The 23,949-nt window shown below is 41.6% G+C and overlaps 1 protein-coding gene across 12 annotated transcripts in view; it reads right to left on the minus strand.

Moving 5' to 3' along the window:
* CDH23 (cadherin related 23) overlaps positions 1-23,949 on the minus strand; it is a 785,528-nt gene that overhangs the window by 9,337 nt on the left and 752,242 nt on the right. For 6 of the 12 annotated variants that reach the window (XM_061635238.1, XM_061635232.1, XM_061635229.1 and 3 more), the window contains 14 exons: positions 21,136-21,255; positions 19,802-19,979; positions 17,809-18,020; positions 15,146-15,340; positions 12,857-12,967; positions 11,738-11,867; positions 11,087-11,350; positions 8,240-8,401; positions 6,752-7,008; positions 6,439-6,536; positions 4,042-4,092; positions 3,847-3,967; positions 2,343-2,422; positions 1,433-1,473 (listed from right to left, as the gene is read on the minus strand). In XM_061635238.1, the coding sequence (XP_061491222.1) occupies positions 1,433-1,473; positions 2,343-2,422; positions 3,847-3,967; positions 4,042-4,092; positions 6,439-6,536; positions 6,752-7,008; positions 8,240-8,401; positions 11,087-11,350; positions 11,738-11,867; positions 12,857-12,967; positions 15,146-15,340; positions 17,809-18,020; positions 19,802-19,979; positions 21,136-21,255 (2,020 nt within the window). Of the gene's footprint in view, positions 1-1,432; positions 1,503-2,342; positions 2,423-3,846; positions 3,968-4,041; positions 4,093-6,438; positions 6,537-6,751; positions 7,009-8,239; positions 8,402-11,086; positions 11,351-11,737; positions 11,868-12,856; positions 12,968-15,145; positions 15,341-17,808; positions 18,021-19,801; positions 19,980-21,135; positions 21,317-23,949 lie in introns of those variants that run through there. The other 6 variants (XM_061635231.1, XM_061635248.1, XM_061635230.1 and 3 more) reach the window with 5 other exon arrangements.

A 23,949-nucleotide genomic window follows, 5' to 3' on the forward strand; every position in this document is an offset into this window, starting at 1 on the left:
AGATGGAGCAGGTCTGGAAGCACTCCTACACCTTTAGAGGGCCAAGTGCAGTTGGGATTGATGGGAATGGCCTGTCCATGGTGTTCTATGCATTGATAACCTCACTTTTGGTGACTGCAAAATTCTCCATGTGAGACTGCCCCTGTGCCTGGTTCGGAAGCTGCAGCTAGTGCAGGATGCTTAGACTAGAGTACTGAGTGAGCTTGGAAAAGTTACTTTTTTGAACTACAGCTCCCATCAGCCTAATCCAGTGGCCATGTTGCCTAGGGCTGATGGGAGTTGTAGTTCAAAAAAGTAACTTTTCCAAGCTCTGGTAGCCATACACATATTACACCAGTGCCTAAGAATCTGTACTGGCTTCCTACCGAGCCAAGTTCAGGGTGTTATTATTGACGTATAAAGCCCTAAACAACAGGGGACCAGGACACCTAGCAGACTAACTCTCCTGCTGTAGGCCTAATTGACATTCAAAATCATTAAAGAAGAACCTGCTGGCATTACTGCAGCCAACGGATTGCCACTGGGAAACCTCTCAGAAATGGGTCTTTTCAGTTGTATCACTAATGCTCTGGAATATTCTGCCAAAAGAGATATGTGAACCAATCTGTTGGATGCTTCAAATAGCTCTTAAAAACTCAGTTGTTTACCCAGGGCTAGTTGGATGTCTGAGAATGTTATTCTTATCGGTTGCTGCCTTGCTTCTTTCAAATGATGGACTTTAAATGTAGTTGTATTTTTAATCTTTATTTCCTTTCTATTTTTTAATTTTATAATTGCTGTAAACTGTTTATTTTTGCAAAAAGTATTAAGCAGCTTAAAAAACATACAAATAAACATTCAGTCCAACAGCAGCATCTGATGAATAGTCTCTTAATTGCCCCTTCATTAACAATCACCCAGAGCAGCAGGGTGGCTTTAATTCTATATTTCTACTTATTATTAATCCCCTTCCTTTCTTTTACAGCACAATAGCAGCCTTTTGCAAGAGTAATGAAAAGTAAAAGTAATGAGAGGAAATCATTAGTTAACCTCCTCTGTACATAAACACACACAGAACAGGAAGGAACAGGGTTAGAAGTTGCAAGGAAGAACCTACTAATTAAAGCTGCAGAGGATCTTTGCAGAATGGAATGTATTTTTGGGTAAACATTGTAGAAGGATCTTGGTCATGGGGACAAATATTACTGGACAATATAGCATTATATTCAGTATCATGCAGAACTACCACTTTTAGTTCACTTCCAGTTGATTGGTGAAAAACAAATGTTTCAATAGCACTAAAAAGACATGGTGCGGACACAACCTGCGTCAAACTGCTGCCTTTATAAATTATCAGCCAGTGTAACGAGCGATGGCTACCTCCACATATTCATCAATGTCCATTTTCCCTCCATGGGTCAGAAAGAAAAAAAGAATCTTCAGTATCTCTTACCTGTGGAACCAGCCACAATTGCTTTCAGTTTTCTCTTGTGTCTGCAAAGCAGTTTAAAAATAGTAAACAACTGGGGAGAAAGAGCACAAGAATTGTACTGCAAGTCATGTGATTGGCCCCTTAAAATCATCTCATATTTTGCTTTATTTCCCATCAGACAGTGTAAGAACTGGTTGAGAACCTTTGTTACTGGTCTTTTTGCTGAGACTGTATTTGCCTCCTTATAGATAGAGCAATGCCCTTTTCATTTCATTGATGCTGTTCTCAAGATTTTGAAGTAATTCTTTCAAAATCAAACATATTAGAAGTGCTGTGTTTTTATCCAGTTCAATTGTGTTGCTCGAGTTATGCTAAAATATTCATGCTTTAAAATTATAAATTCTGGGCCCAATCCCATAAAGGGATGATTGACATCAGGAAACAGATTATTCCCCATTACACAAGCAAGGACCTATTGTGTGTCTTCCCATACAACTCCATTTATGACCCTGATCCTGAAGTTTATGAGTTCACCAGCTCAGTTGTGCAGGCTCCACCCTACCTCTGCTGCTGCTAACTTATGCCTTACCATGAACATTGAGTCCACTTTAGGCAGTAGACTGGTGCACAATTTAAAGGTTGCAAGCAACCATAAATCACTAAAAAGGAGATTGCTAGCCCTGCCCCAGGATGTGGAGAGGGAAGCTCAGTATATACATCCCCATTCACCTTTACACAATGATCTGTTCTGTGTGGAGATCTATAGCCATTACTACTTTTGAAGATCTCTGAATCAGGGCTTCTTTTGAAGTATTTAAGTTTTTAAAGACTTTTATTTTGATGACAGGTCCAAAAATGTATTGTGACAAAAATTTTACTGTGACATTTGAACTATTCTGCCTACATTGTGCAGGCACTGACGGCTACTCACGCTGTTCTGTAGTACCAGTTCATGAGGATGAACAACATGGCTGCCAGGAACAGCAGAATAGCCAGAATGATTATTGCCATCTAGAAATGATGAGGAAAAAAACAAAACAAAACAAAAACAAAACTGTTACGGCAGGGATAGGATGTCTATAAAATTGTTGGGCAGGTAAAAAGACGGCTGGATCAAAATGGGCTTTGGAAGCCCTGCCAATCAGCTGATCAGTGGTGCTTCAGAAGCCTGCACACCTGGCTTCTGAACTACCAACTATCAGCTGACTGGTGGGATTTCCTGCACCATGTTTTGCGTTGGAAGTGAGGCAAGAGCAACTCCTATTTTGTTCTTTTGTTTATGTTCCAGAAGGGAGATAGAGTTAGGATCCTCCAGATGGCTAGGCTTACCTAACTTTACCTGTGCTGTGCTCTGACTAACTTCCTTCCTTGTAAACTGATATGCTCAGGGAAGCTTATCTGCCCCTCCTCCTTCCAGCCTTTCCTTCTCTTCTTCGACTGTCTGAGAGAGAGGAGACATCTTTGTCTTTGCTCTCTCTCCTGAGCCATGAGGGCAATACTTACGTCTGGGCATTGCGCCTCCAACTTAGTTAGTTAGTTAGAATTAGGTATGCCTTTCCTTACTATGTATTTCTATAAATAAAGTAGCTTTTCTTATTTTACTAAGTCTTAAGTCTCAGTGATCCTAATGCAGGGTAAAAGCCTGCCACTTAGGTAAACACACACACTGGCACACACACACCTCAGACCATTGAGGATCTCTGCTCTTTTATACAAATTTACATAACATTTTGAAGTCCTGACAACCAGCTAATTGTTGGGGCTTCATGGTGCTGCATCACCTCATATCATAGTGACTTTAGGTGATTGACATGTGGGTGGGTGGCCTTGCCCACCTGTCAAATTTGACTCGTGGAGGAAGGGGAGTTAAGGATGTGGTCCACCAGCCACATCCAGTTCCCCATCCCAGTTGTAAATACAAATACCAGTTGTAAATTGCCCTAGCAATTGGATTCAGTATCTGACTCAGTGGTTCTAAGCTACACACACACTAGATTACTGTGAGATTTGATGGTCACTGCAATTAATCTGTACTGAAATGCTTCATTTAACATGCTTCACCTTCTCTCTTTGAAATCTAACAACATCTCTTGGATATCTAGCATTACAGATTGCTGTAAGGAATGTTTCTTTTGAGGTGTTAGGACCTGTATACGTACTCTTTTCACAAAAGATTTAATTGAAGGTTGTCAGCTCCTTTTCCAAAGAAGAGCCTTGTGCTTTTAACAGGCAGAAATTCAACAAGTGCATTTGTATAATCTCTGGCTGCTGCATACTTATTAAAGAACTGTGAGTCTCTTACAGCAACGTATCTTATGAAAGAACAGTTTCTTTCAATGCTGCTGAATCTAGAGAATGCTGGGGACCTCCAAAAAACTGTGAGAGCTTGAAGGAAATTAAGCTTAAGGTAGAACAGACCATCCCTTCCATCTTACCTGCAGTGCTGACAGGTCATCTGGAACCCTGGCAGTGATTGCTGGTTGCACATCTAAGACATTGTAATTCCGGAAGAGATTCCGCAGCTGCTCTTTATTCTCATCGATCATCTGTATTACTCTGGGAAAACAGTTAAACATTTATTTACGGATTCATCTTTCTAATGAAAAAAATACTTTAAAAAGTGTTTATACCTGGGAGGTGAGGGTTCATCTTTTTTGCCGTAATTTCCAACTTTATAGATTCTGGAAGCAGAAACTCATTCTATTAAACTGCATTAGAAGCATCATGGCGCCCAATGGATTGTAACAACTATTGCCCAGTCTCAAATACTCCTTTCCTGGGAAAGCTGATCAAGAGGGTTGAGGTGGAACAGCTGCAGACATTCCTGGATGAGACTGATTATCTGGATCCATTCCAGGCTTTCAGGCCAGGGTATGGGACTGAATCACCCTTGGTCGCCCTAATGGATGACCGTTATAGAGAGAAGGAGAGGGGGAGTGCAACCCTGCTTGTCTTGCTTGATCTCTCAGCAGCTTTTGATACCACTGACCATAGTATCCTTCTGGACCAGCTCTGCAGGATGGGCATTAATGGCACTGTGCTGTGGTGGCTCCATTCATACCTGAAAGGTCGGGTCTAGAGAGTAGTACTGGGAGAATGCTCCTCAACTCCCTGGCATTTACACTATGGAGTGCCACAGGTACTTGTCCCCAGTATTATTCAACATCTCTATGAAGCCATTGAGAGTGCTCATTAGGAATTCTGGAGCAAGGTGCCATCAGTATGCTGATGATACCCAGCTCTATTTCTCCATTACATTTGAATCAGGAGAGGCTGTGCAAGCCCTGGACTGGTGTCTGGATGCAGTGGTGAACTGGATGAAGGTCAATAAACTGAGCTTGAATCCTGGAAAGATGGAGGGCTCGTGGGTGGGTAGTTCCCGTGTCTGGGATATAGGTCAATTGCCTGTCCTGGATGGGGTTGCACTCCCTCTGAAGGAGCAGGTACGGAGTTTGGGGGTACTCCTTGATCTGTATTTGCCATTAGAGGCTCAAGTGAGCTCTGTGGCCAGGAGTGCTTTCTGCCAGCTTTGTTTAGTACACCAACTGCGGCCATTCCTGGACCATGAAAGCAGTGGTCCATGCATTGGTAACCTCAAGACTTGATTAATGTAACATGCTTTATGTGGGGCTGCCCTTGTATCTGGTCCAGAAGCTGCAACTAGGGCAGAACGCAGCTGCCAGACAGCCTACAGGAGCAGGTTAATGGCAACATACTGTGTCTGTGTTAGAACTGCTTAATATGTTTTTTAATAATGTTTTTAACCCTTTTTTAAGTTGTTTTTTTAAAAATGTTTTTAACGCTGTTTTAATGTATTTTAAGATCTGTTTTTATGATGTTTTAAAGTGTTTTTAGCGTTTTGTTTGCTGTCCTGGGCTCCTGCTGGGAGGAAGGGCGGGATACAAATTAAACAAATAAATAACATAAACATATTACCCTGTTGCTGAAAGGGCTGCACTGGTTGTCAAGATCCTTGTGTTAATTCACAAAGCCCTAAACAACTTGGGCCTAACGTAACTTAAGGACTGCCTGACTCCTTATATTCCATCTTGATCACTGAGATCTTTTGATGGGGCACTTTTGGTGGTTTCCCACACCCCCGAGGTTTGGTTTGCCTTCAGTGTGGCAGGCCTTGCCCTGTGGAACTCCCTACCAACTGAGGTTCGGCAAGAACCATCCCTTCTTTCTTTCAGTAGTCTCTTGAAAACTGAACTTTTTAGACAGGTCCTTGTAACATGAATTTGTCTTTAACCAGTGCAGTATTTATTGATGCTTTTATCATTGCTTTTAATTATGTTTGCATTGATTTTTATATTTTATTGCGTCTTTGTAAGTTGCCTTGATGTATTTCTATGAAAAATGTGGCTTATACCTGTAAATAATAAGGAAATACATAAATCAACCAAATTCTTTCTATCTATCTATCTACACTCTAAAACATAGTTGGGGAACCTGTGACCCTCCTGATGATGATGGACTCATCTGCCATCAACCCCAGCATATCATGGCCAATAGTCAAGGATTATGAAAGTTCTGGTCCAACACCATCTGGAGGGCCATAGGTTTCCCCTCCCTGCTCTAAAATCAGATAAGGGAGTTTCAAGGGAATGGAGCATCAAGATCCACATGAACAGGTTTGGGCAAATCTCTGCCACAGGGTAGCAATTCAAAAATCCTTTTATGGTGAACAAGTGGTTATGTAAACTTGAAGGAGCAATTTGATTAAACACTTCTTTGCTATTATGATAATCAGAGGCTTCCAGTGTTGGCTACAAATGCTTCAAGATATTTCTATCTAGAATAAATATTAGTGTCAGATGCTAGCTGACCACTATGTTGTGAAAACAAGGCTCAGGGGAGAGACTTCTTAACAAAGACAACGTTGCAAAGGAAGAACCATTATGGTGCACTGGTTAAGAAAGTGTGTGAGGAAGTCCATAGCTCAAATTTCACCTCAGCCATGAACAAATTCCTGTGTTTCTTTCTATGTTCAAATCTAAACATGCATAGAGACACAGAATCTTTACCGTTCTACATCCAGAATCCGATTGTTTTCCCGGTTTACCACATGGATCAGCAATTCTGTCTGGGCAAAGTTCACGCGGCCTTTTTTGTCAACGTGGAACTATAAAAGACAGAAAAAAAAATTATATCCCACTGATTACACAACATCTTCTGACATTTTTCTGTAACAAGATAGCTTCAGAGGATCCATCCCCAAAGGCTAGTTTTGTTGGGAAATTGGCCAAATGTTCATCTATCATTCTTAACTCCAGAAAGCAATAGCACAAATTAACAGCTTGTAAGAAAATGAGTGTGTTGTCCCAAAGAAATAGTTACCTGAACATCATCTGTATTAACAATAGCTCCTGTAATGTTCGACAATAGGCTGATGAACTCTTCCTCAAATTGCCGTACTTTATCTGGGATCTCATTGATTATAATCTTTACCCGTTGATCATCTCGCAGGATATAGATTCCTACAACTGTAGTGTCATTATGACCAGCCAGATCCGAGGCCATGACATCCACCACAAAATATCCAGGATTGTAGGCAGTGAAGAGGTCAAAGGTCCGAAGAATCCCATCTAAGTTACCTTTGAGAAGAACCAACAAGGGACCCATATTTAGCTACCCTGAATCATCACATAATACAGCCATGTTGAGACTGCATGTGGGAAATAGCATGCTTCTCCATGTAAAAGTATGGATGGAAAGATCTGTCAGTTTCAGTTCTCCAGTTTCTCATTTTCCAATCTTTAATTCAGTTCTCCACATTTCTGCAGCAACTGGGGAATTTTTTAAATAAAAAAATCCTCATGAAAATTCTCCAGTTAGTGCAAATTTCTACTAATAAACACATTTTTGTAGGCAGTTTTGACTAATGCACACATTTTTCCAAGCTATCATATAATGCATTTTGTGTTATTTTCACTCATATATTCATTTTTATGCACACTTTCCTCTTATGTATGCATTTTTGTAAACATTGGTTGGCAAACTGTATTTCAAACTTCAATTAAGTGCAAATTTTGAAAGATGGCTGTGCTTTGGTTCTGATATTGTTTCGGAAAGAGCAAATTTAAGAGATTTGGCTTGAAATGAGAATAGAATTTAATTTTCACCTTTCCCTGTGTAAAAGCTTTCCAGGATTTAAAAGTAATACAGTAGTTATAAGATTCTAGCCTAACCATCTCTCTGATGTGCTAGTTTTCTAAGTGCAAGGGATGTTTTTTAAAAGGGGGGGGAGCATTCAGGCATTGAATCCTCCACTTGCAGTCTGAAATGGTATAGACCAAACAGGACTGTACCACCTGATTACTCTGAATATATAGATTAGCCCTTAGCTTACTCACTTCCTAGACGAATTTAACAGTGGCTCCCTTATGTTTGCAGCAATCAATACCTGTCTAAAGAGGAATGAAACAATAAGGCAGATATTTCAAGTAAAGTAGAAAGACTTGCTTTGTTCTGTGACACTGTTATTAGAGCTTGTAGTATTATTTTATCTTCTTTACTCAAAAACATGCTACAGTACAATGTAATCATCAACCAAGAGATGCTGAAGACAATATAGAAGCAAACAGTCTTTCTATATTGTATGGCAGCATCTCTGTCAATAACTCTTCTCAAGCATGGATGATAGGCAGCCTTCTGAGGCCAAACAAAACTTCAAAATGGAGGTGGGATTGTATGACCATGGATGTATTAGTAAGCAATGTTTTGCCTTTACTATGCAAGCTAAGCAGGGCATCACTTCACAAGTGCAACATAAGCAAGCAAGAGTAAGATCCAGGTTCCTTCCCACACTGCTATCGCCTTTCTTACCAATGCTGAAAATGTTGGCCACCTCTTCAGAGTCGTTGGAATGTTGTTTGATGTAACGGATCCCCAGAATGCTGTACAAGACCAGGCTATTGTTTCCCACATCGGCATCCAGTGCAACCAGTTTGATCAGCTCAGAACCCACCTTTGCATCTGTTGCTACCCCTTTCAGAATAGGGTAAGGTGGAGGTAAGGCAGTTAAGTCACAAAGGAAAAGCCCAAAAGACAGAGAAGAGACAGAAGAAATCACTTTTTGGCAAATAATGCCTGAAGCAGGGGTGGCCAACCTGTGGCCCTTCAGATGTTGTTGGACTACAACTCCCATCAGCCCCAGCCAGCATGGCCAATGATCAGAGATGATGGGAGTTGCAGTCCAACAACACAGGTTTGTCAAACTCGGCCTAAAGATTCCAATGTGCATCCTGGTAGAGACGGGCCTTCAGTCGCCCACTCTTCATAGGCTTATGCACATACGCATAGTTTTATGATACAACACCACAAAACAGGAACAGAGATTTTTATACCAGATCTTAAATTTGTGTATGACAAAAGCATTCTTTTGCAGACTGGCTGTGCCTGATTTGCCTAATTATACTAAAAATATAGACTGTATATGATGCAGACCAAAACATACTAATATTTCCAATGAAATTGTAACTAAACGTATGATCCGGGCAAAGGTAAAATTTTAAAGCCCCACTGATTCCAATAGAAGAGCAATGAGTATGAAATCCATGGCATTTAAAAATGCTTAACCTTTGTTGGATCATATGTTAGTGTGTCCCAGGGCTTTCTTGCTAGATTGATACTAACAGTAAAATTGTGAAGCAGGTAGTGTTGATAGTGTCTACGGCTGCTTTCAAACAGGAGACTCATAGCTCTACCCAATCACTGTTCTGATGTATGCTACAAACAGAATTGCAATGGACTTTCCATACTATCAGGAGCACTGTGTTTTTTCTATGTGCAAATCCCACTATGTTTCATCTGTACCAGCAGGCTTGACAAACTGTAGTTGCTGTGGGTGGGGAAAGTCCAGTTCACCTGAGGGCCATTTGGAGTGAATACACATTCACTATAACATTTGTGGTGGGCGTCATTTTATTATTGGGTGCCATTTTATCACCATATTAATTTTTATAAATCAATCGTTTAAATAGCACTTGTTTAGGTATGCTTTTTTAAATATTAAAATATTAGTGAATACTATTTAAATGAATTATAGGACCATAGCACTATCATGCTAATTTTAGAAAATTATTAAAAGAATCCATTTCCAGTCATTATCATTTTAGTAAGATGGTTAATGGTGGTGACTGGAAAGGTTTTTATTGAAAATCACATAAAAATAGCATTCTTATAAGTGGCATGCATATTAAATATATATAGCTGGAAACAGCCAGGCTGTTACAGGTACACCCGCCTGATATATGTCACTACTCACATCAAACTGCATCAAGTGCAATTTAATGTAAGCAAGTGTAAAGTAATGCATGTTGGAGCAAAAAATCTTAATTTCACATATATGCTCATGGCATCTGAACTGGCAGTGACTGATCAGGAACAAGAAATAAGACCTTGGGGTTGTAGTGGATAGCATCATGAAAATGTAGACCCAGTGTGTGACAGCTGTGAAAAAGGTGAATTCCATGCTAGGGATCATTAGAAAAGGAATTGAAAACAAAACTGCCAATAAAATGCTGTTACACAAATCTATGGTGTGACCACACTTGGAATACTGTGCACATTTCTGGTCACCTCACCACAAAAAGGATATTGTAGAGATGGAAAGGGTTCAAAAAAGGGCAACCAAGATGATCAAGGGGGTGGAGTTACTTCCGTATGAGGAAAGGTTGCAGAATTTGAGACTTTTTAGTTTAGAGAAAAGGCGAGTAAGAGGTGACATGAGCAAAATTTATAAAATTAAGTATGGCTTGGAAAGTAGGGATAGAGAGAAGTTTTCTAATAACACCAGAACCTGTGGACATCCAATGAAGCTGGATGCTGGAAGATTCAGGACAGATAAAAGAAAGTACTTCTTCACATAGCGCATAGTTAAACTACGGAATTTGATCCCACAAGAGGCAGTGATGGCCACCACCTTGGATGGATTTAAAAGAGGATTAGACAAATTCATAGAGGATAATGGTACAGGCTACTAGCCACATTGGCTGCGCTCTGTCTCCATGGTCAGAGGCAATATGCTTCTGAATACCAGTTGCTGGAAACTGCAGGAGGGAGAGCGCTCTTGTGCTCAGGTCCTGCTTGTAGCTTTCCCGCAGGCACCTGGTTGGCCACTGTGAGAACAGGATGCTGGACTAGATGGGCCACTGGCCTGATCCAGCAGGCTCTTCTTATGATCTTATGTTTAACTGCTGCCATTAAGAAAAAAGAGTGCTAAGGACATTTACAGCTCTGGAGATTGTCCAGAGAATGGGAGAGTAGCACAAAGCCAGATTTTCTATGGTCTGAGAAAATATGGAAGAATCACAGGGGAAATACAGGATAACAATGACTGGATTTATTTATTTTATTTTATTTATTATTTGATTTATATCCTGCCCTGCCTTCAAGCAGGAGCCCAGATGATGGATGATGGTGTTGTGTAAATACTTTGCAAAAAAAGTGAGTGAGAGCATCATGGCAATTCCACACTAAACACTACAGGTAGGATGCATTCAGCATCACCGAAGCAGACTCATTTTAATTTTTTAGCTGGAATCTTATCCAAATCACACATATCACAGTGAATAGCACCCTTGTCCTACTCTGTACCTAGAAACTTAGGACATGAGCCTCCACAAAAACAGCTTCCTGATTTGAGCCATGCTCAAGTGGAATTATCCTTACCTGCTGTATATTCTGATTTGGTGAACCGGGGAGGCTGGTCATTAATGTCATCCAAAAAGATCCGTACATCCTGTAGAGTAGCATCACGGTTGAAATCCATGGCTTGGATCCTGGCTGCTCGGCGACCCTGTGGAGGTGACCAGTTCCTATTGCTAGAGGCTTTGACAATGATGGAAAAGGAAGCCTCTTTCTCTCGGTCCAAGTCCCGCAGCACCTGCAATTTCCCTTCCCGACTCAATTGGAAATTATTCTCTCTGTTACCTGCTAAAAAAAGAGAGTACCAGTCAGTTTTATTTTAAAATTGTTCCCCTATAAAATGGGGTTTCTGTTTTAAAAAAACACAACAAAGATGAGCACAGGAATTCAAGTTAGGTGTCCTCTGGTTAATTCCCCCCGCAAATCCACTATCCAATGTTCATGGGCTGGTCCTATCAGGTGGGCACTCAGGATTTTAGCTGTGGAACTGAGCTTCTAACCTGGGAGGAAGATGCCAGGCAGATTTCAGCCCTAGCAATCCTTTAGCATCTTCTTTAAAAAAAATCAAATTATATAAATTAAACAATGAATGGATGATGCGACCAAGGATTATAGAAACATAAAATAGTATGAAAACTATTAAAGGACAGATGAGAGAGAAAAAACAGAGTCTACCTGCAATGAAGTAATAGATAATAGCATTGGAGCCCTCATCAGCATCCACTGCTCCAGTGACATTTCCCACAACAGTACCAGGACGTGAGTGTTCAGGCACAGAAAGAACTTGGTAAGGGGTACCCCCTTTCTGCAGAAGAGGTCAGAAGGAGGGGAGGAGAGAGTGTTATAAGGCAGCAAAAATAAACAAGCATGAAGTCACAGAACAAAACAGTAGATCATGTGCAACGCTATTCACAACTGACTATATGAATGATATACATTGGGCGAGGGGGACTATCAGGTCACAAACAATATTAAGTTGCAATCAAAATATTTTTTAACTCACAACTAACACTGAAGTTGCAACTAAGCATACAAGATATATAAGACTGCTAATAGAAACAACTTAACTTTTCCCTTTGTTCTCTCTTGGGAACCTTAGTTATTTTCTTTGAATCTGACAGCAGTTGAATTTGTTCATGTTTTATTTCAGGGGCTTAAAAAAACCAAAACCTTCTTCCCTTATTAATTTAAAGAGTTAAACCATGGGAACCACTGTCATCCAGATACACTACTTATACTGTATATAGTTGGACATGCTTTGAACATGTAAAGTGCCAGGTTAAATCTGTGGAATTCCCCCTTAGAATATTTTAAGATTCAAGATCTCCAGCTGAAAAAATGTGGAGAGAAGAATGGACAGGGTTTAGCTTGACGGGGCAGTGATATGAATTGGTAATAAAACTTAATATATAATTAACCACACTGAAAACCATCTTCACATTATGCCCAAAAGTATGCAACCTTTCCCCAGTGTCTCCCAGGCATGGATCTCAGGCATAGGAGATTTCTTCTTTGTGTTGAAAATGCTGCCATTATAGAAATGAAGTGAGAAGAAACTTTCCCTTTACAGATAAAGTAACAAATAATAATATTTATCTAAAATTAAACCATTTCCTGGATTTTCAGGGTCTCTGAGATAGTATTATGTGAACACATTCTGTAAAGTGCATCCTATGAGAGAATAGTAAAATAACAGTTTCCTGTATCACTCCTGAAGGAATTGCATTGTATTTGGGGATCTGATATTCCACAGCTCCAATGAATGCCAGAAGGGGAAGGGATAGACCTGCTTACAGGCGGCCTCAGGAAGACAGGTTCATTGTCATCAATATCATCCAGTGCCACCTGGAGGGGCTGCATGGTCTCATAAGGTGGTTGGCCTTGATCGCATGCCACAATGATCAGCTACAGGAGAAACACACAAAAAAGCTGGTCATGAATTTGGCTGCCAAATGCAACAGCATCCTCCCCCTCCATCAGAAGACCAAGGGAAGACACTACTCCTGGGTCAGTCCTTTGAGTCGGAAAGGGAAATAGTCAACAGGGGTATTTTCTTGATTTAGGATATAAATAGAAGAACAGAAAACTAACAAAATTGGTTCAATATATCAGGTCTGTGTTTGACAGTGTTGCATGGAATAGTACTAATTAATACCTCAATTTCTTCCTACGTTTGATTGCCTGACCTTCTACATTAGTGGTGGGGAATTTTTGTCTATCTGTCCCCATCCCCATGGGCCAACTTTGATACGTGGGTTGTCCTGTTCCCCTGTCAAAGTTCTTTGGTGCAGCACTTCCCAACAACTCAGTGGTTGTTGGGTGCTTGGGAACCACACCACAAGAGACTTTGCCATCCCTAAGCTTGCCAGCCCCAAGCACAGAGCTGGCAAACCTGCTTTCTGCAGGGATCAACTACTCAATCAAGTTTTCCATAGGGAACTAGGTTGTGCAGTCAGTCAAGCAGGCTTGAACTCACTGCCCATCAGGTGATGGGTGGTGATGTCAAGCCTGCTTTCTGCAGGGATAAGCTGTATAATCGAGTTCCCCATGGAGACCTCGGTCCATGGGGAACTCAGTCACGCAGCAAATCCAGCTGCATCTCTACCTGCTCACCTGATATCACATATGACATCAGGTGTGGGGCAGGCAGGTGTGGTCTGGGGAAAATGGTTTTGCAGGCCAAATTGGGACCCATGATGGGTGAAATTTGGCCCACAGGTCAGAGGTTCCCCACCCCTTGTCTACATTAACAAGTAGAACCTATATCCCTACAGGAGACTTGTAAAGCTGTCTGGGAGGGGCAAATTCAGGGATGGGGAAGGGATGCCTCCCACCCCCGGAGATTTCCCATTTGCTATATACCACTAGAGGACTGCCCCGAACCTGAACATTTTATACAGTAGCTATGTAGCCACCAGGGTGGCAATTGTGAAACACACTGTTCTGAAGAGTGAGAAGATGTCCTGAAACATTCCTGTACAGAGCCCTCCACTTCCTTTTTTTCTTTTTCAGCTGACATCCTAACTTTCCATGTCTCAATTGCTTTCAACCACAGACTGAACTGACAGTCTACCCATCTTCTTTAGACCCTTTCCCCTCTCTTTATGGGTCAATTACCAACAAAAGTCTATAAGTACCAACCTGAACCTTAAGATTCTTTTCAGAGGCCCTCTCAAAGTGCCTCCACCAAATGAAGTGGGACAGTAAGCACTAGGGAGAGCCTGTTGGTAGTGGCTTTCAATCCTGCCACTGACGTCAGGTCTTCTTCTGCTTTTAAACAACTACGTTAAGCGCAGTTGTCTGTATAGGAAGGTCAATGCATGGACACCTCTTAACATGTAGGGGCTCAGTGTGATTGGAACACCTGGGCTGTGTGAGTAATGCATGCAACAGGGCTCCTCACTTAAGCAGACAAGGCAAGAGTCATAGATTCTGAGATGTCATTACAGTCACAATATTTCTTATACAAGGATTTACTAGGTTGAAGAAATAAAAGAATGAAAGGAAGATGAACTGAAGGAAGCAGAAGTGAAGAAAACAACTGATTATAGCAGAAATGGAGGTCAAAGGAAGAAGCAGAGAGAAGTCTCTCTGTTGTTGCTCCCTGAGCAGTTAGAAAGGAAGTGAGCAGGAAGGTGCTGGTTTCACCCTTTCACACCACATGTGCAACATTTCTGCAAATGAGGGAGAGTGGCCAGTGCTCCTAATTTTCCAGACCTTTCTAAAAGGTCTCATCCATGCTCTGTGCTGATGCTTTCCCATATACGGGACAGCACATAACTCATCATCAAGCACCTGGTAGGTGTATTATGCAATTTCAAAAGCTGTGAAGGCCTCGTTAATCATACTGCTTCAGTACAGCTTTACCGTATCCCTAATCCTGTTCTGGTGTTCCATACTTATTGTTCTAATCCGAGTCCTCCACCTGCCTGGGTATCATAAAGGCATTTGGACACATCTTTGGAAGGCTGGTCTTGACAACCTTCTGAACAATGACAAAGCATTTAGCCACTGGCTGATATGGGCATATAATCATTTGGCCTACTCCTGTGAAAGGCCTAACATTTCTGATGTAGGACTTACGCTGTACACAGCTTGCTTCTCGCGGTCCAGTCTCATTGCTGTCTGAATAAGCCCACTGTTGGGGTCAATGGTGAAGTATTCCCAGTCTTTGTTCCCTGCACCAGTTTTGAGTAAGGTGTACTGCACAGCTCCATTGAGGTCCTCATCCTTATCTGTGGCATAGACTTCATAGACATTGGATCGTAGGGGAATTTCCTGTTTGCAGACACAAACATCGTATCATCTGAGGAAATTGTTAAGGATACAACTCTGTGGGTGTATATGGGGAAATCCTATGTCCTACGAACCTCAAATACCCCCCCCCCTCTCTCTCTCTCTCTCTCACACACACACACACACACACACACACCTTCTTCCTTCATTAAAAGGCCCCTCTAAATAGAATGGCTTGCCAAACTCATAGTTACGAGCTCTTGCAGCAAATATCTTTTAAGTGCCAGTAAACTTCTAAACGGAATGCTTGATGTGCAAGAACACCATGTTCTAAGGACCAGTTCACACATTACTTTCAAACAGATTTGTTAGTACTTGCAATGTGTAACATGTTAGCTGGGTTAGGGATGGAGGAGAAATTCAATTCACTTTGCATTTAAACCCAAATTTAGCAAATTTGCACTTTCCAAAACAATAGGAGAACCAACACACAGCCATCCTTCAAAGTTCACACTTATCTGAATTTTGAGATGCAGTTCTTCAACCAAGCAATGTTCACAAAAATGCACACATTTGGGGAATGTGCACAAAATTAATATATTAGTGAAAACATACAAAAATGCACTGTATTAGGATAAATTGCTTGCAAAAATGTGTACTTTAGTCAAAACTGCATACAAGGTGTATTTATTAGGAGAAATTTGCACTAAAATGCTGAAGAATATTCATGAGGATTAAAAAAATTACAGATTGCGGCAGAAATGTGGAGAACTGAATTTAAGATTAGAACAATGAGAAATGGAGAGAACCAATATTGACAGATCTTTGCACCCCTAGCCGGGGTACAAACCCACTTAGAGGTTTTGGTATGTGGGAAATTCTGAGAAGTTGTCGCAACTGAGATTGCAAAATCACTACTCCCGTTGCCACACAAACACACCACTTCACCAACTGAGGACAGCAGGTAAAAGTAATGTGTTCTCCAATTCTAGCGCAATCTGAGCTCTATAGTTAGCTCAAAGCACTTTTATATTTGTACTCAGGCATTTTCCTTATTTGTTTGCATTGCTGTCACTTGATGGAGTGATGTGTAATTTCAGTTCTAGTCATGACTTTGTTCTTAAGACAAGAGAAGCACCATTTAGATTTTTTTTCTCAGTACAATCAGACCTATGGGAGACTTACGATGTTTATCTCAATAATTTCAAAAACAAGTGAGGAAAAATGAATGTGTGTGCATGCCCCCTCCCCATAACACCCCAGGAACAGGCTTCAGGACTATTCTACCCTCGAGCACCTTCCATCCCATATTTTTTTGTGCGCATTTCAGAAGTGCCTGTAGAAATCAAGGGGCTATTTGGTGAGGCGCAAGCCCTGTTTTAATTTTCAAGATTATTGTGCCTGCACTTCTTGTTCCTTGACTTACTAGGCTTTTTAAAGCAGGCTTTTTCATGCTTTGTTGTGTGGTAAGTCACTTTGCTTCATGAAAACTTCGCCCACCTCTCCCTCCCCTGTTCTGCCCACTTGCCTATCCCACAATTTCCTACAGAGGGTGTATGAGAGGCTGGAGGGAATGGGATAGGAAGAGGAAAGATCTGTTGTATGCATGGAAGTCCGTTGCACCAGCAGAGCTGCAGTATCAGTCACAGTCTTATGAAATTGGAGTTTTCCAAAGATTCTAAACTTCAGAGTTTAGGGCCCCAATAAGTGCCCTAAAGTGACATCTGTACTGTGAGGTGGGAGATAAGTTGGTATGGTTTCTAGTTTATAGATATAATTTAAAAAATAGTGTAATTTGAATAATTATCAAGGGTACATTTAAACAAAGCAGGGATGCAGATACATGAGAATCACTGACAAAACTTGTCAGCCCCAGACAAGGATATAAGCTTCACATTTGTTGTGGAGTCACTATCATACAGCTTTGCCTTATTCTGCAGGAGATTACCATGCCCTAGTTTAGTACTTCAGCTGGAAGCCAGAACAGAGGGAAGATGTCACCAAGAAAGAAGACATCAGACTGCCTTCATTATCACTCTAATCCTATTGAAGACTTTAAAGGACATCCTGAATGGCAAGAAACTATATTTTTTACCTCTTACTTCCTTTCAGGCTGACCATCTATCATTTCCATTTCTAGGCCTCGCATTGTTTGGAACAGGCCGTTTCCAAATATAATCAGAACTATTTCAGCTTCATCCCAGACATGCACCTTGATTCAAATGGATTGGCTAGGGATGACTTTTGGTACCTAGTTATGAAGCTTGATTCGACAAGCAAGGTTAGCTCTTGAGTAAGGTGAAGAAACTTGTTTAACTATTAATTACTGTATGTAAGGTTGAAAACTACCAATATATTTCTGGCTAGGAAGGTAGATAAGAGAGAGAGTGCACCAAACGTGCTATTGAAATCTACCCCATTAGATTAAATGGTTGCATAAATCTATAGAAGGTTAGCCCTGGAACACTGTATCATATCAGAAGCACAAGAAATTATTGATAGGGATTTACCTCTTTAATATGCAAGATAGTTCCATTGGGGGGTCGGACAAATAATGGTCGATTATCATTGATGTCAATAACATCTACTTGGAGCATAGTTGTCCCCCAGAGTGGTGGCCTCCCTTTGTCAGTGGCCAGAACTGTCAGGTTAAACCTCTCGTAAGACTGCAGACGTCTGCGGGTTGTTATGAGCCCCAAGTCTTTATGAATTTTGAAGGCCTCTATGGACAGAAGAGATGTGTTTCACTTGGATACTGCATGAATTATTTCACAAAAGCAGTTGTGTAGTTTATTGCATAGTATAAATGACAAATAGATTGGAATGCTGGAGCGAGCAGCTGAATAAGTGAATTCAACTGCCAGCAGAGCACACTAAAATTAATTCATATTAAACTATTTACTGCAAAATTATACATCAAACCAAATGACTACATTCAGACAATAACAAGTTTAGTTGCAACTGACCATAATAAGAACATAAGAACATAAGAAGAGCCTGCTGGATCAGGCCAGTGGCCCATCTAGTCCAGCATCCTGTTCTCACAGTGGCCAACCAGGTGCCTGGGGGAAGCCCGCAAGCAGGACCTGAGTGCAAGAACACTCTCCCCTCCTGAGGCTTCCAGCACCTGGTTTTCAGAAGCATGCTGCCTCTGCCTAGGGTGGCACAGCACAGCCATCACGGCTAGTAGCCATTGATAGCCCTGTCCTCCATGAATTTGTCTAATCTTCTTTTAAAGCCATCCAAGCTGGTGGCCATTACTGCGTCTTGTGGGAGCAAATTCCATAGTTTAACTATGCGCTGAGTAAAGAAGTACTTCCTTTTGTCTGTCTTGAATCTTCCAACATTCAGCTTCTTTGAATGTCCACGAGTTCTAGTATTATGAGGGAGAAAAACTTTTCTCTATCCACTTTCTCAATGCCATGCTTAATTTTATATGCTTCTATCATGTCTCCTCTGACCCGCCTTTTCTCTAAACTAAAAAGCCCCAAATGCTGCAACCTTTCCTCATAAGGGAGTCGCTCCATCCCCTTGATCATTCTGGTTGCCCTCTTCTGAACCTTTTCCAACTCTATAATATCCTTTTTGAGATGAGGCGACCAGAGCTGTACACAGTATAGCACATATTTTGTTCACAGAGCATATTACATACTTTCAGGGTTGCTGTAGACAAATTATCTGAAATGCTGACATTTCTTTTGAGCCAGAAATCATTTAAAAGGTGTAACAGATAAAAGGCATAGCTAAAAGAGCCACCACTGTCTGATGCTGATAGGAACCAGCACCCTCCAGTGGATTCTGTGCATGATGTATCTCTGAAATGGCAGCAGGAGCCACTGGAACAGGTACATGTTAAATTCTAACCCATGACACAATCTTGAGGCATGATATCATGAGGCCCAGGATCATGACATCCTTGGAGTTGTGGGAATGGATATTGGGAACATCCTTTCTCAAGAAAAGCTGCTCTGAACCTAGGCGAGACAGAGGAAAAAAGGGGGTAGAGAGCCTCTTGAGCCAGCCTAGATCTTCAGATTTATATCACATGACCCAGGCTATCCTAGGTAGCAGGGGGAATCAACCATATCTGGAGGCCTCCCTCCCACTGGACAGAGAAGAAAGATCATAGATGGAGCAAGCAAAAAGACAAAGCCCGTGTGGTCTCCTGAATTCAAGATCTACTTCTGGCACTCACATTTCAGTAGTTAAACAGTAACAGTAACCCATCCTCCAGGAATAATGTGAAGGTAAATAACATAGACAGTGCAAAGTATTTTTACAACACAATTTCTGTCTGAATTTGATAATAATTAATACTGATAATCAAGCACAGCATACAAAACAATATGGTGCATGTATTTACATGTGCCCAATGATAAATTGTCTACTTTTTTGTAAAATGGAAAAAATGAGCTAGTTTTTGTGCTTTTGATGATTTCTAGGATTTTAACCGAGCTTTCTCTCTGCATCTGTCTAAGTACTTCTGTTAACAAAGCTACATACCTACTCCAGGTCCTTCAATGTTATATGTCACCACTCCATTGTCTCCTTCATCAAGGTCAGTAGCAGTCATTGTGATCACAGAGGTCCCAGCTGGCTCGTTTTCATACACACTGGTGCTATGCTGTTTTTTGGCAAACTGGGGTCGACAATCATTGATGTCTAAAACTGTAATCAGCACCTGAAATCCAACCAAACCAATAATGTGGTCATGGGCAGAGAAGTCTCTGAGAACACTGAAGCACATGACCGTTATGATCATCCCATCCCCTTAATATAACAGATGATGCATACGCCAAGCTGATACAAACATTTTGCTGTAGCAGATGCATCTTTTTAATAGATATTTCTCTATGTATGCAGCAATGGCTAACCCATGGGCTGTATCCAGCCTGTGAGGTCACAGGAAGTAGCCCATTAGCCCTCACTGCTTCATCTTTCAATCTGAACAGGAGAAAAAGTGCTCCACCTGTTCTTTAGAGAATGATCTCTAAGGAGCAGAGTAGTTTATCTCTTGATTAGATAAAATCCCACTGCCTGCTCTTTAGAGTTTCTATTGCTAATGTTAGGGAACCATCATAATGCTAAAATTGCAGATTAACCTCTCCCTGGTCCTTAAGGCAGCATGTCTCCCCATGCCCAGTGCATGTGCATGTGCATTGAGCACATGTCTGTGGTCTGTATGTGTGTAGTGTGTGTATGCAGGCATGCACATATATACTTTGGCTGCATCCACTGCTGGCATGTGGCCCTTGGAGGGGTGGCTGAGCATCAGTGCAGGTCTTCGGCTGAAAACATTTAGCCACCCCTGACACATGTGGAGATTCTTAATGTGCTCATTAGAAGTGCCTCCGTAATCCTCTCCTCTGCAGTTGTGTCTGATGCTAGTATGATTTTCTTTACATGATCCTGCCCCTGCCACGTACTCTCTGCTTTCCCATGTTGCTGGAATAGCATGGGGAGCAGCAATTGTGATGCTTCCATAAATTAAAAACTGGATCTAAGTCTTTATCCATGCCACATTTCTCTCTCTTCTTATCACATCTGTTTCCCCCCCTCCATCAGCCTATCTCTTTCTTTGACTCAGATTATGGTTTTGGTTTTGTTAAAATAAATCCCCTCTCCTGCCTTGAACCTCCACTCATTCACGACCTTTTGTACACTTGTGGTTGATGTTCCTCCACTGCAGTGACTTTCTTCTTTTTTGTACATTACAATTCTCTTAGTAGTTTGGAATGGATATAATGGGTGTAGCTGTAAATCGGCAAAGCAGATATTTTGCCTCTTGCAAAGAGGTGGGTGTTTCAAAATATGCAGTAAAGTCTCCACATGATTACCTGCACAGAATTCTCCCGGCGGTTACTAGAAATGTCTCCTGGATTGTCTCTGGCTACAGCAGTCAATGTATAATGATCTTTCTTTTCCCTGTCCAGGGTTGACAGAATGTAGATATCCCCCTGGAACACACAAAGACCTTCAGAAAGTTTTTGGATGCATTCATGGACATTTATGGCACCACTGTGGAAACAGTAAAATCAAGTGAATTGGAGGTCAGGAATGCAGTTTCTGTTTCCAACTTTGCCAGTTAAGACTGAGCTTATTGCTTTTCCAGCTTGGGCACCAGGATGGATTCAGCTAGACAATAAATTCTTTTCCTACATAAGATGACATCTGCAGTCACCAAAAGTACATCTGCCCCAGTCCCCCTATGTTGCAGTTCTGGTGTTGGTCTCTTTGGATCTTCCTAAAATATGGTATGCATCAAGGACAGGTGATACAGCGGTGACAAAGGAAAATGTTACTATTGGTTATAGCAGGTCACAGTATGGCAAGCAGTAGCGGCCAGTTGGGCAGCATTGCTGACCTGCCTTCCCACGCCAAGCATCACTGCCAGTTACTGAGAGGGTGGGGCAAGGTGGCAGGGGGCATGGTGTGGTGCAGGGACAGGGCTAGAACCAATCTGATCTTCCCACCACTGCTTCCACACTGGTCCCTGCTGCCTTGCCTCTCCCCCTTCTCAGTAACTGGCAGTGATACTCAGTGATGGGAAGGCAGGAGAGCAATGCTGCACCAACTGCTCCTGATGATAGGGTCTTATTGATCATCCTCTTTCACATATTGGATTCCTTCAGACGATGAAGTTTCACTCAGTTTACAGCATTCCGTAACTTTAAAAGGCAATCCTGTGTGTGTGTAGGTGTGTGTGCGGGTGTGTGTAGGGGGGGAATAGCATATTGCAGAGCTGATTCTGACATAATAATGTTTCTCAATGAAAAAAATGTGTTTCTCTTCCCTCAGAATGTATCCATGAAAGAATAAGTATGGGTGTTAAAAAATGAACATCCATGAGCAAGTACACCAGATTGCCACTCACAAAACATCTGACATTCTTATATAATACTTCAATGTGCATTCCTGCACTGATCATGGAGTGGAGGAGAAACATTACGACAGAGCAGGCTGTTAATAATATGGCAATATCAGTGTTTTTGAGTGTTCAATTTGCTTCCAATACATTTTATCAGTAATCTATACAATCCCTTAAGACAAGTCCCTTATGGCAAGTCCGTATTACTATCTCCTTTGCAGGTGGAGGGATGTGGAGAAATGTGGTATACATGTTTGTGTTAGAAGAAAAAAATATATTCCGTGATCTCTGTGACTGTCATGAGGCCATGTACTGTTATGTTATTACAAATCTGCTTAGCAGTTGTTGCCTTGGTGACAGGTTCTGGGAGGAAAGAGACATGATCACTTTGAGATGAATTAGATGTGGGCTGGATCAGGTAAATTCATTCTGATTGGTCTAGGAGACAGCAGACTCTGATTGGCTGGAGGTTAAGATCAGTAGGGAGTTAACTGTCGGTTGGTAAGAGACAGTTAGCAATGGAGAGCCTCAGTTGGGAGTTGAGACAGAAAGTTGGTTCATGAGGACAGTGTGAGGAATTAGACCAGAGAATAGCTGAGGGAAAACCTGAGGTCTGTATATTAATGCCCAGTGTGATGGTAATACTTGTCTGGGAAAGATCAGGATAAGGGAGGCAGTGACTGAGTGGGTCTGAGAGGCAGCCCTGTATAAAAATCTTACCAGACAAAGGTGACACAAGTGGATAATTAAAGTTGGCTAATCTGTCCAAACAGCCAGGAGGACAATGTGAGGAGCTTTGAGGTACAGAGTAAGATTGTCCCCAATACCTGGACTGTGTTGTGAGAGGATTTGGCTGGGATGGAGGTTTAGGGAAATTAACTTGAAGGGAGAGCCACTTAAAGATTGGTGTCAGCAACTGTGTCTCTTGAGCCTTTGCAAACTATCAGCAAGCACCTTTACGACCTGATGCAAGTATCCGTATTCCCTGATGTAAACAATATCTCTTGAACAGTCCAACTATCTTTGTTTAAGGTTGATTCTATCTCTAGAGCTGGTGCCCATCTCACACCGAAAGCCTACTACACATGCTATTAGGAGGGTGTTGAAAGTATTCTGAGTGAATTGGTGGCAGTGGAAAATGAAGGAAGCCATTGTTTATAAAGGTGCGGCAGAGGGACCTTGGGATCCCTGACAAGGGGCATGGTGAAGACAGTAGTGGCTCATATAATGCCACCCAATGAGTTAAAGTGAGAGTAACCAGGGCCTTTCTAGCTCACAACTCTTAGATACTTAGCTGTGACCAACACATTCATTGTTTTCTGGGAATGCAAGCTCTTTGGGCAGGAAATCACAGAATGGTTGAGATTATTCACTACCCTGAGGCTCCAGTCTAAGGGTGGCTGTGAGTAGAGATGAACAGACCCACTGAAGTCCAATCCATCCTGTTCCATTTATGTGGATTTAAAGGGAAAACTCTTTAAAATGCACCTGTAAATACAATGGTTAAACAATAAAAATAAAAGTACTTACGAGGCAGTTTGAGAGTAGCAGTGCTGCTTCTATCCTTCGATTCCCCTCCACTTTTTAAAAAGCTCCAGAATAGTCATTCAGCCACTCACAGCCTGGAACAGTTATTATGCATAGCTCCTTGTCACAGCTTGCTTTGAATTACAAGAGAGAAAGTTCCTCTGGGAACGACCAGACTTAATAACACTGTGTTGCTCTCAGACTGAAATGCATGGAAAAAACATGTCTGCCCCTAGGTTTTATATGTGGGCAGCCA

This window comes from Rhineura floridana, chromosome 7 (assembly GCF_030035675.1).
Source record: "Rhineura floridana isolate rRhiFlo1 chromosome 7, rRhiFlo1.hap2, whole genome shotgun sequence".
NCBI classification, from domain to species: Eukaryota; Metazoa; Chordata; class Lepidosauria; order Squamata; family Rhineuridae; genus Rhineura; species Rhineura floridana.